At 39.4% G+C, this 13210-nt stretch overlaps 1 protein-coding gene across 1 annotated transcript in view; it reads left to right on the forward strand.

Annotated features, from left to right (window-relative positions):
* The window catches only part of pnpla7b (patatin-like phospholipase domain containing 7b), a 42686-nt gene extending 29803 nt beyond the window's left edge, over positions 1-12883 (forward strand). Inside the window, 10 exon segments of the mRNA XM_057832443.1 lie at positions 2748-2904; positions 3045-3161; positions 3333-3451; positions 3453-3589; positions 4699-4847; positions 6409-6561; positions 6644-6760; positions 9553-9637; positions 9721-9849; positions 10380-12883. Coding sequence (XP_057688426.1) covers positions 2748-2904; positions 3045-3161; positions 3333-3451; positions 3453-3589; positions 4699-4847; positions 6409-6561; positions 6644-6760; positions 9553-9637; positions 9721-9836 — 1150 coding nt within the window. The 3' untranslated portion in view covers positions 9837-9849; positions 10380-12883.
* Positions 12884-13210: the final 327 nt, after the last annotated feature.

Genomic DNA, 13210 nt, shown 5'->3' on the forward strand with positions numbered 1-13210 from the left:
TATTAATTTTTTCAAATAAAAATAATTTGAGTCAATCACAATCAATCAGTCAATATCATTGACGATGTGTTCCCCTGAACAATGAGCCCTGATCTAAAACAAACATAAACCCAACAGGTATTGTGCTTTGTTAGCAGATAAAACATTTGGTGCAACAGGAGAGGAGACGTTTGTCGTCTTGGTCCATGAAACAACTTTCTTAACTTGGCCATTATTGAACAGCAAGCCTATAAATAACCAAAAGGCCTCTCAGGAATTTGTAAACATAACACTGTAAAATGCAAACATTTGCTAATTGCCATAGTAAGGTTTATAACTCGGTGAAGGAAAAATACAGCCTCTAGAACAGGGTTCACTAAATCAAGACCTCGGTGCCACTTTTCCTGTCGTGTTTTCCATGTCTCCCTCCTCCAACACACCTGAATCAAAATAATCAGGGTCATTATCAGGCTTCTGGAGAGGTTGCTGATGACATAATCATTCGATTCAGGTGTGTTAGGGGAGAGAGACGTGGAAAACACGACAGGAAAAGTTGCACCGAGGTCCGGATTTAGTGAACCCTGCTCTAGAACACAAATACCCCTTTCCCACTGGCCAAAAAACCCGTGTCAACCCACTAACAATCGGCTTTTGTTGGCAGTGGGAAAGGTGCAGCGACCCGCCTTGACCCGTGTCAGTCAACTCGCCAAGCGACCCACGTTAATCCCCTTGGCTCTGATCGTCATGCAGTGTGAAAGCAAAACCCCGGGTCAACAGTCAACACCCCAATCTACGTAATCCGACACCGTGCCAAAAATATTATTAATAGGATAATATACAATGTTATTCGACTTATTCGGATGACGTCATAATTCCTATTATCGGACCGATAATTATCGTGCACCTCTAGTGTTGACAGCAGGTGGCAGCAGAGGTTCACTGTATCCCACAATGGAGCAGTGATGACCAATTGAAGCTTCTTTGAACTAATTGGTGATGAATCACCAAATCACCAAATGAATCACCATTGGTCTTATGACAGTCGTATGATGCCGCTGTCAGATAAAGTGTTACTGTTTTATATCTTTTGGTGTAAATATTCCATATTACAGTGAGGACAGCTGCGGCTTATTGTACAGTGTGGCTTATCTATGAACAAATGCCATTTTTGTGACAAATTTGGTGGGTGGCGGCTTATAGTCAGGTGTGCCTTATAGTGCGAAAATTACTGTAACCAATTTAATAATTTACAATCTTGAACAAAAAGCTTTAATATGTGTCATTACATGTTAAAGGGAAAAAATGGGATTCACCTTATAATGACAAAAAATAGGTCCAGTTGTTTCTACTGTTACTAATCTATTCTTTTTCTTCACTGCTTCGACTTGCCATGAAGCTTTAACAAGGTATGGACGGTATACATCTTAGCTTTCATCTGAGACTACTAGTATATGGCGGAAAACACAGACAAGGCTGAAAAAGCAGTTTCTGCTCCTGCACCTCTCTTCAAAATAAACTGCTGTGTTTTTAGCCAAAAGAACTGTTGTGTTTGATAGAACGTTATGTCTATATGCTGCCATAGAAGTTTCATGGCGCATTTAGCCCCAGAACTACTTTTAATTTGTCCGTTTTACCCTGGAGAACCCCGTTTACAGACACTGCGCAACCGCTTTTGTTTCAAACCAGCCATAAAAACAAGCTAAGTAATTATATTTACTGTTCGAAATGTCTATCATTTTTAGCTTAGAATCATTAATTGATGATGATATTTAGTTAAAAACAAAGAAACGACTTTTTAAAATTATTCACTCGCATATTTTAAACTTTTAAACAAATTCTTTGTCTGTAAATAGGTCACGGATATCTACCTCATAACTATCGCTTAATTGTATTTTGTTTGTTACTGCCGCATTTTTCCCGATATTTTAGATGATAAATAATCGATTGAAACAAAGAAAAAAAACATTTAAAAGGGTAAATATATGAAAAAGAAAATCTCGACCACTCTTTGGTGTCTGTGATTTCTATGTCGTTACCCTTGTTATATTACCATGTTTCACCTATAAAATCCCCCGAAAATCCGACTGTGGCTATTCACAGCTGTGTCTTGACACTCGGTGATACATGCTTAATGGAGTTTATGGATTGAAACAAGGTAAGAATGCAATAAAATCTCATTAAAATCCTGGCGTCTTTAATTATGCTCTCACTTACAGTTGGGGTTTCGCTGTTTAAATTTTTTTTTTAAATGCCCTCCTGTTCAAAAATTTTCTTTTTGTGATATTTATATTTATTTTTGTGAGATTTTAAGCTTTCCAATGATGTATCACACATGCGTATAGGACAATTTTGAAATTTGGCTAAATCTGGGGTCTCCGTGCGGAACTTCAAGTCACCTGAGTTTTTTCCGCCATATACATAAACCACTACAAAAAGGCTAGACTTCTGGTCAGTAATGGTTGCTACATTTCTTGTTAACCTTAAATGAACTACCCTTTATTATAAATAGTATATAAAATATGAAAAGTTGACCCTCGACTACGTTCCATCTTCTGACAATTAATTGCCTGCCTCTATAGCTGTATTTACAAGAATGTTTCCGTTTAGTATGTTGCATTTTTACAGGTTGGAATTAAATATTCATCCACACCTGGATATAACTTTGAACTGCTTTGTAGTTGTTTGATTTATATATTAGCATCATCATTCCTTAGTGGCGGTCTTACCCTCTGTGAATATTCTTGCTTAAGATGTGGGTTCCTTTTCAGGGGTTGCTCCCAGGTTGGCATCATTCGGGCAATGAAGGAGGCAGGGATCCCTGTAGACATTGTGGGTGGTACCTCCATTGGCTCCTTCATTGGAGCACTGTATGCTGAGGAGAAAAGCAACAGTCGAATGAGGGTTCGGGCTCGTGAATGGGCCATGGTAGGTTAATAAAAAAACAAATGCATCTATAATATAGATGTTTTGTCGTTGTTTGATTAGTACTGTTTTTGTTGTTCTCTGACATTTCTACTAGACAATATAAATATTTGAATTCCTGCTACATTTTTTTCTTTATTCAGGACATGACATCTCTCTTTAAGAAGATTGTGGATCTGACCTACCCTGTCACTTCCATGTTTTCCGGGGCAGCCTTTAATTCTGGCATTCGATCAGTTTTCAAAGGCAAACAGATAGAGGTATGATGCATTGCTGAAGTAAACAAATATTTAAGTCTGTTCTCTTCAAAACTCATTGTGATTTTGAGATTATGACTTTACAAAAGATCAAAAACAACATTTTTTTACCTATTGAAAAACACAATAACCTCACAAAATCAGTTTGTTTGTTTTTTTAAACTTATCTACCAGGACTTGTGGCTGCCTTACTTCAACATTACCACAGATATCACAGCTTCTTCCATGAGAGTTCACACTGACGGTAAATCTAACAAACCCTACTGCCTTTTTGCTCCAAAACATCAACGTTTAAACGCTACATTTTCTCTCAGGTTCACTGTGGCGTTATGTAAGAGCCAGCATGTCACTATCTGGTTACCTGCCCCCTCTCTGTGATCCAAAAGATGGACACCTACTGATGGATGGGGGTTACATCAACAATCTGCCTGGTGAGACCAATCATAATTAACTCATTCACTCCCAGCCATTTTCACCGTTGCAACCCCCTTCGCTCCCAGCCGTTTTACTGGATTTTGACTGATTTTGCAAGGCCCACAGAAAATTCTATTCCATTGCTATATAAACATGAAACCCAGCAAAAGAAAGATTAGACTCTGTTCTCTCAGCAGGAAAAAAAGTTAGTTCATATCCTTTTCTATTCTTTAGAAATCAGCATTAGAAAATAGCTTAGTTTGAGCAATTTTCCCATTTCTGATGAAAAAATGGAGAAATTGAGCTTTTTGTGAAAGCATTCATTTCAAACATAACTTTGACTTGAACACGGCTATTTTTTGCTTTAGTTACATCCCAAACATCTGAATAATGTTTTCATTTTACAAAATAACATAAACAACAAGACAAATAGAGCTTTTGATAGCAAAGTAACCATTTATTTACACATAACTAACTGAGAGATGACGCTGTTGTGGCTGCGACAGCCGGGTAAACTTTTCCCTCATCGTCGCCTGTCTCATAAAAATTAATTCTTTTGAGTCTCTGCGGGCTCTGCTCGCGAGCAGCATGGACTCAACGACATCGTCCGCTGCACTGGTGGTCCCGGTCGTTCTGCTCAGTCGTCCAGCGCCTGGCATCCCGGGCGTCCTACCGGTTGTTCTGCTCGGTCGTCCACCGCCTGGCATTCTGGACGTCCATTCGGTCGTCTTCCGCCGGCTCCCCGGCTGTGCGGCCCGGCCGTTCGTTGCCGTTGAATCGGGTTACGGGTCTTACCAAATGCGCTACTGCCCTCCAGTGGCCAGTTTTATTGCTTTAAAATGGATTTTCAGCTTTGTGCTTTGAAGCTAAATTGAATCAGAACCCAGAGATGTCTCTTGTGAAAAAAAAAACTTAAAATACCTATATATACGTCTTTGGGACACTGAAACAATTAAAAATAGAACGTATTTATACGTTTTTGGGAGCAAATGAGTTAAGATCACAATGTCACACTGAAGATATGGTATATCCAGAAAGATTTTTCTGCTAGATTTTAATTCATCCACTTCCTTTTTTTCATTCATGTTTGGCTTCTGTATCCCAATATGAAATAAAATAAAAAAAGCTGATGTGGCTCGCTCCATGGGAGCCAAAGTCGTGATTGCTATAGATGTTGGAAGTCGGGATGAAACCAATTTAACCAACTATGGTGACTCCCTGAATGGATGGTGGCTTCTTTGGAAGCGGTTGAACCCATTAGCTGAAAAAGTCAAGGTATGTGCATCATGAGTATGTTGGCAAAAATCACTTCATTTCGTGTTCAGAATGCTTATGCTGCAATTTACTGTGCATAATAATGGATACAGTTGTGGTCAAAAGTTTACATACACTTGTGAAGAACATAACGTCATGGCTGTCTTGAGTTTCCAGTTATTTCTACAACTCTGATTTTTCTCTGGTAGAATGATTGGAACAGATACTTCTTTGTCACAAAAAACATTCATGAAGTTTGGTTCTTTTATGACTTTATTATGGGTGAACAGAAAAAAGTGATCAAATCTGCTGGGTCAAAAATATACATACAGCAGCGCTAATATTTGATAACATGTCCCTTGGCCATTTTCACTTCAATTAGGCGCTTTTGGTAGCCATCCGCAAGCTTCTGGCAAGCTTCTGGTTGAATCTTTGACCACTCCTCTTGACAGAATTGGTGCAGTTCAGTTAAATTTGATGGCTTTCTGACATGGACTTGTTTCTTCAGCATTGTCCACAAGTTCTCAATGGGGTTTAAGTCAGGACTTTGGGAAGGCCATTCGAAAACCTTAATTCTAGCCTGATTTAGCCATTCCATTACCACTTTTGATGTGTGTTTCGGGTCATTGTCCTGTTGGAACACTCAACTGCGCCCAAGACCCAATCTTCGGGCTGATGACGTTAGGTTATCTTGAAGAATTTAAAGGTAATCTTCCTTCTTCATTATCCCATTTACTCTCTGTAAAGCACCAGTTCCATTGTCAGCAAAACAGCCCCACAGCATAATACTACCACCACCGTGCTTGACGGTAGGCATGGTGTACTTGGGGTTAAAGGCATCACCTTTTCTCCTCCAAACATATTGCTGGGCATTGTGGCCAAACAGCTCGATTTAAGTTTCGTCTGACCACAGAACTTTCCTCCAGAAGGTCTTATCTTTGTCCATGTGATCAGCAGCAAACTTCAGTCGAGCCTTAAGGTGCCGCGTTTGGAGCAAGGGCTTCCTTCCTGCACGGCAGCCTCTCAGTCCATGGAGATGCAAAACACGCTTGACTGTGGACACTGACACCTGTGTTCCAGCAGCTTCTAATTCTTGGCAGATCTGCTTTTTGGTGATTCTCGGTTGAATCTTCGCCCTCCTGACCAATTTTCTTCTCGGCAGCAGGTGATAGCTTGCGTTTTCTTCCTGATCGTGGCAGTGACAAAACAGTGCCATCCACTTTATACTTACAAACAATTATTTGCACTGTTGCTCTTGGGACCTGCAGCTGCTTTGAAATGGCTCCAAGTGACTTTCCTGACTTGTTCAAGTCAATGATTCGCTTTTTCAGATCCATGTATGTATATTTTTGACCCAGCAGATTTAATCACTTTTTCTGTTAACCCATAATAAAGTCAAAAAAGAACCAAACTTCATGAATATTTTTTGTGAAAAAGAAGTATCTGTTCCAATCACTCTATTGGAGAAAAATCAGAGTTGTAGAAATAACTGGAAACTCAAGAGAGCCATGACATTATGTTCTTCACAAGTGTATGTAAACTTTGACCACAACTGTAAAAACCTCCTAACACTGCCCTTTAGGTTCTTAATATGGCAGAGATCCAAACCCGGCTTGCATATGTTTGTTGTGTCCGTCAACTGGAATTGGTGAAAGGCAGTGACTACTGCGAGTATATCCGGCCGCCAATCGATCGCTATGGCACACTAGAATTTGGCAAATTTGATGAAATTGCTGTAAGTATAATTGTCTTCCATTGCTACTTGCTCTTTCATTAATGGGTGGAGAAACATACATTTATCTGCCCACATGCTCCAGGAGGTGGGATACCAGCATGGGAAGACACTGTTTGATGTCTGGCAACGTAGTAATGTAGTGGACAACATGCTTAAAGACAGACATCAGGAGGAGTTCCACAAGACCAAAAGCAGTCATGTGAGTTTTTTTTAATGCCAGAATATAAATTACAATTCGCAAGGTACAAGATGATTGCATACAACATTGCAATGGCGTAGGTTTGGTCTCAAAATTTGTAGGGACGATATAACTGCGTGTACACTTTTTGCTCAGGATGGGACATTAATAAGACCAAACAGATTGGATGAAAGGGGTTAAGTGCTGCATTTATCACAAATATGAACCTAATTAATTAATATGCTAAATCAGGGGTGCTCATTACGTCGATCACGATCAACCAGTCGATCGCAACGCTAGTGTGGGTAGCTTGCGGCATCCCCAAAAAACCTTTGTTTTTTTTATTTACATAGTTAATTATGATTATCTTGTGTTGTGTGAGCAACATATAGCAGCACCCGTCTCTCTCTAGGCAGCTTCTTTGTTGTGTTTTTTTGGTTCTATAGTTTCCAGCATAGTTCACTACGTTTCTCACTGTTTAATTAGCTTTAACAGTAGAAAATGCAAACAGAAGGAAACTTCTAAGCAGCTTCCTACTCAAGGTTTGCAGTCTAGCAAGTCCAACACAGTTTAATGTTATGCTAACTCTGATGCAGTTTGGACTTTCAGTAGCAAAATTAGTGGTGCGTTCGCCTCCTCCACAACATTGGCGTCTTTTAAAATTACTTAAAGTGGCTGCTGCTGGCCGAAAAAAAACTCCAATACCCCTCCTCTTCAAAGGGGGCGGAGGAGGCGGCATGTTGTCAACATGTATTTCTGTCGGGGCTGAGTGAGTGTGAGCGTGCATGTGTGTGTTGGGGGTGGGTCAAGTCATCAGCCAATCAAACGTGCGTTTGAGGGGGAAGAGAATGGACTGGCGCATTAAGCAAGTGAAAAGCGGTAATGTAAGTAAGTTTGAACATAATGAAAATAATTTACTTGATAATGGTAGAGTCATTTCTATCCTTAGAACATCTGGAAAGACAATCTAAATTACCCGTATCGCTGAATTTATTATATAATGCATATAAGGTTACTTAATTGTTGGTAGGGACAATTTGAGCATCATGAAAAGTTGGTAGTGTTATGTCCCTTCTGTCCTTATGCAAACCTACGCCCTTGCAACATAAAAATACAACTCATAAAGATCAACAAGATTTTAATGCTATATCTCAGTCATTCGGTAATTGTTTTGCTCATGTTTTCAGCACAAAATATTCTATCTATTCTGAAGTAAATCAGGAGAATGACTTTGTATTTCATCCCTCCTGTCCGTCAGAACGTTCTGTCACTCAGTGCATTCAGCACTGCCCTCTAGCGGTCATTCGGGATTCATAGAACCGTAGTTATTACATTTATAGACCCTACTCATATGACGTCACAACCACGCCCCCGCGCCATATTGTCCGTCAACTCGTCGTGTTGACGCATTACCGCTACGTAAATTCCTCCTATTATGGCGTGTTTTTCTGCTCGTTAACATTAATAATCAAAATGGTGAAGGCGTGTGTGGCGGTCGGTTGCAATAACAGAGAAGATAGACGGAGAGACTTGAAGTTCTACCGTATTCCGTGAGACCCGCAGAGGAGAGCAAGATGGACTGCTGCAATTCAACGAGAAAACTGGGCTCCAAACGATTACCACAGATTATGTAGTAGTCATTTTATATCTGGTAAGATGCATTTAATATATATTTAGAGGGTTTTGGGCTGACAACCACAATAAAGATCATTGTTAGGCTAATCGCCGACAACATACACTCAGACGTTGTGAATGAACTACCTGAAAATATATAATTATAAGGGGATAATAAGACAGTTGTCATACAATTAATTTACAATTTCACTATTGAGGTCAAAAGCCAAAAAATAAATTCAACGAGGGACAATCTGGAGTAGTGCTATCGCACTTCATATTTATTACATATTATATATGTATGTAGTGAGAGTGCTATCGCTAAACCATATAAACATTAAAAGCCCTAGCTCCATTGACAAATCACATGAAATACATTAGTACCACAGTAGGGACCACAGTAACAAAGGCTACTATCTGTAACACAATGCGCCGCCAGGGACTCAAATCCTGCACTGCCAGACGTGTCCCCCTGCTGGAGAAAGTACACGTCCAGGCCATAACACATTCCCCCAATCCTCTTCTGGATCATCCAAATGCTCTCTAGCGAACCGCAGACGGGCCTGGACGTGTACTTTCTTCAGCAGGGGGACACGTCTAGCAGTGCAGGATTTGAGTCCCTGGCGGCGCATTGTGTTACTGATAGTAGCCTTTGTTACTGTGGTCCCAGCTCTCTGTAGGTCATTCACTAGATCCCCCCGTGTGGTTCTGGGATTTTTGCTCACCGTTCTTGTTATCATTTTGACGCCACGGGGTGAGGAGGGAGTTGAAAGTCCGTGTTGCCCAACGACAGCCCCAAAACATCACTGCTTTAGAGGAGATCTGCATGGAGGAATGGGCCAAAATACCAGCAACAGTGTGTGAAAAGCTTGTGAAGAGTTACAGAAAACGTTTGGCCTCCGTTATTCCAAACAAAGGGTACATAACAAAGTATTGAGATGAACTTTTGGTATTGACCAAATACTTATTTTCCACCATGATTTGCAAATAAATTATTAAAAAATCAAACAATGTGATTTTCTGTTTTTATTTTCCCACATTCTGTCTCTCATGGTTGAGGTTTACCCATGTTGACAATTACAGGCCTCTCTAATATTTTCAAGTGGGTGAACTTGCACGATTAGTGGTTGACTAAATACTTATTTCCCCCACTGTATTTCATTAAATAATAGGGGTTGATAAGGTTTTTTGTATGTCAGGTGGTCACTTGTCCAAATGCCTCATTCACTGACCTGGCAGAGATTGTGTCACGGATTGAACCTGTCAAGACTGCATTGGTTGAAGGTCTGAGTTTTTTTGTTTTGTTTTTCTGTTTAAATAGTCTTGTTAAAAGATCCTCAAAGCAAATGTACTGTATCTCCATTTAGATGAACTATCTGAAGAATACCAGACAGATTATGATGAGGAAGCTTTGGAAAGCGCTCTGTCTGACAGTGAGACATTCATGCCTGGCGGCGAACACACAGAAGAGGGAGACAGTTGATACTGCTGAAACGGTGTGTATCAAAGATTTCATCTCACTGACTGATTGAGATATTAATATATACGTAATTGTACATTACTAGAAAATCTTATTCATTTCATTGAGGGAAAATCCAAAATGTAGTCCCATGTAATGGAAGTAAGTGTGTAAGGTTGGAATTTGTGTTCGTGCTCTGTCCTCAAAAATTACCTCAAAGCTAATTCATTTTTGCCATTTTTATTTTTTTCATTGATTAGAGGTGGGCAAAAATAACAATTTTTCCTGCCTGTCCCTTTCATTGATAATGTAAGTGTTCTTAATGTATGTTTATGATGTTTTTATGTGTTTTAGCTGTAATTTCCTCACAATTATAATATTTTTTCATGGATCATCAATTATGACCAAAATAATTCATTCGACTAGTAAATGACTAGTTTTCCAAATGCAATCTTTATAGCCGGAAACCTATTTTTCTTAACATAGCCTCAGTCAAATTGCTGCAAAAATAGAAATATACATTTAAGCAGATTTTTTTTCTAAAATATTATTACTTTTTCCCCCCAGGATGAAGAAATGCAGATCAAATACGACATCGGGTGAATCATTCCCATGAACATCAACGACTCAAACATCCACCAAGTGTCAGAAGTGCCCATCAGGAATGCTGCTCATGTTGTGCAAATGATTTTCAATATTTTCAGTACAGTATTTCCTGGTGGAAATTCACCTTCACCACTTTCAGAACCGATAGATCGATGATCTTTAAACCATCCCAAATTACTGCAGTATAATAACTTGACTGAATTGAACGACTGAGAAAACTCTTCCAGTTTTAATTGTGGAAGTTAGCCAACTGTGTTTGCCGCTGTATTTTTCTTCATTGGTAAACGTCAGTAAAAAACACAATATAAATTGTTTAATGTACTTGAATGCCATCCATCTGTTATGGCAGCAAAATCTTACTACAATGTGAATGGAATGTGTACTTTGTATGAGAGGCAGTGGTGCTTTTGGAGACATTTTCATAAATACCTCATGAATTGCATTTCACAGTGTTATAAAAGAAAACTAGTGTGTCTATATGTTGGTTTCCACAGTAGCCGACAGTATAACTATAACCAGGGGCAACAGTAGACTGGGAACAATTAAGGACTTTAGAGCAGGATACATTATACGGCTATCAAAGTATCTTTGTCAATATCCCCCTGCTTATTTTAGCAAGGGGATGCCAGGCCACATTCTGAACCTCCTTGAACCTTCTCTTATAAAAGTGGCTTAATAGTAACAACGTGTCAGTACTTAGCTGACTGACTAGCAGACCAGAACTGTCTCCCATTGAAAAATGTGAGGTGTGTCACTACTGTAGGGTTGCCAACTCCCTGGGAATAAAAATAAGGGACACATCATTGGTAGAGCCATGCGGCCCGATAACCGTCACCCTTTAATGGTTTTTTTGTATGTGAAAAGTGAATTTTTAAGAAATTTATGATTATAATGTATTAATAATTTAATCAAACCTCACTTATTTAGGTTCATATTTGAGTGACATGGAAATACAATAGTTATGAGCAATGTATTTTTAATACAAAAAATACTAAAATAAATTAAACATGTGCCCTGTTAAACTTAAAACAGTATAATTTAACCTCTTAAAGTCCTTTTGTGCATGTGCGTGGGTCTGTGTATTTTGACGTTTTTGTGTTTAAATATTTTTTTTAAAAAGTGCAAAAATAAACTTTTTTTTTTAATTAACTTAGGTGCCCTCAGCATAACAATAACATTTTTGCATATGATCACTCCAAATATAATGTGGAAATACAACTGAAATTGACAGAACACAAACATATAACACAATTACCGTAGTAAAAAATAAAGTACACAGAGAACAAGAAAACAAATGATCATTTTGAAAAATTTTTCCACTCACTTTCACTCAAACCTCTTATCTCCCACACTCTTTATGTTGTCTTCTGTGATCATCATGGCAAGCGACAACTTTGACCAATGAGGTGATTCGGATTTTGTATTGTCATTGTTCTGTCAGCTCACTGGTCAAAAAACAGGAGAGGCTAGGGAATGAGTTTCCTTCATATTCTTGTAAAGCATAATACCAGAATTTGTTTTACAAATAAGACACTATTATTTTAGTAAAGTTTCATGATAATACGGGACATAATGCGTCCCTTGAAAGCTCAATATGGGACACATGCTTTTGTTTATGAATACGGGACGATTCTGTTTTTCAAGCAAGGGTGTAGGTTTGCATAGCGACGGTAGGGACATAATGCTACCAACTTTTCAGGATGCTCAAATGATCCCCACGAACTTTTGAGCAGGGCTGTCAACAGACTTGCAGTGGCCCGGAGACAAGAGACCATTACAGTGCCCCCCCCCTCCTGCCACCGGCTTGTCACGACAACATACTCAGTACTTTTAACGCTTTGCAGGCAATGACATAATTTGAGATGGACAGTTAAATTTAACAGACCGTAATGTGATGTGACACAATATGAACAAACAATTTCCATCTATTGTCCCATGTAGGCTACAGTACAATACAACTGAGAGTGCCATGCCTGTCTGCTAAGCAAAAAAACAGTATAACTAAATATCCTGGGGTCATCAAGCCCTCAAACAGTCGTGCGCCTAGATTTTTTTGACAGCAAAGTCATTTATAACATCAGTGAACTCACAGTGAACTCACGCTCAACGCGAGCAGCATGTCTTGTCATATCGCAGCTCAATAGGCTACAAGCGGCCGGTGACAGACTTGAATCGGGCTTTGGTTACGGTGATCGTGAATTTAAACGTTCAGTGTTAGCGGCTGTTGTTCACTTACCGACACCACCGTCCACAGCCACCTCTAGCCCTAATTCTCTGGCTTCTTGTCCCCCTTTCAAAAACTCCATCATTTTTTCTCGTTCACCTCTATGAGTTTCATCTTTTTTTTCTTTTCTTTTCTACGCACCCGAGTTATGACGACTCGCCATGTTTAGAGTTTGTAACAATGACAGATTTTAATTTCCTGCTTCAGGGCACGTACGTAGTGTAGCCTTGAGTGCGGCAGAACGGGGTCAAACCATTCTCTGTTAAGACAGAGGGGATTGGGGGGGGGGGGGGGTTGTGCAATAAAAGGAAAAAAATATATATTTGCAATTTTTAATATGTTAAAGTTTTTAAGTATATATCGAGTAGATCAGAAAATGATTTAAATAAAAAAAGAAATATGTGAATGTAAACTAAAATAAATTAAGGGTCATTCAGGGGCCCCTATGGTCCTGAGGCCCAGGACAACATACCCGGTTGCCCCCCCCCCCCACCCCCGTCGACAGGTTTGCTTTTAAGCAACCTTTTTTTCATGATATAATTACTTCAGTTTTGTGGGTTCCGGGATG

This window comes from Corythoichthys intestinalis, chromosome 3 (assembly GCF_030265065.1).
Source record: "Corythoichthys intestinalis isolate RoL2023-P3 chromosome 3, ASM3026506v1, whole genome shotgun sequence".
Taxonomy (NCBI): domain Eukaryota; kingdom Metazoa; phylum Chordata; class Actinopteri; order Syngnathiformes; family Syngnathidae; genus Corythoichthys; species Corythoichthys intestinalis.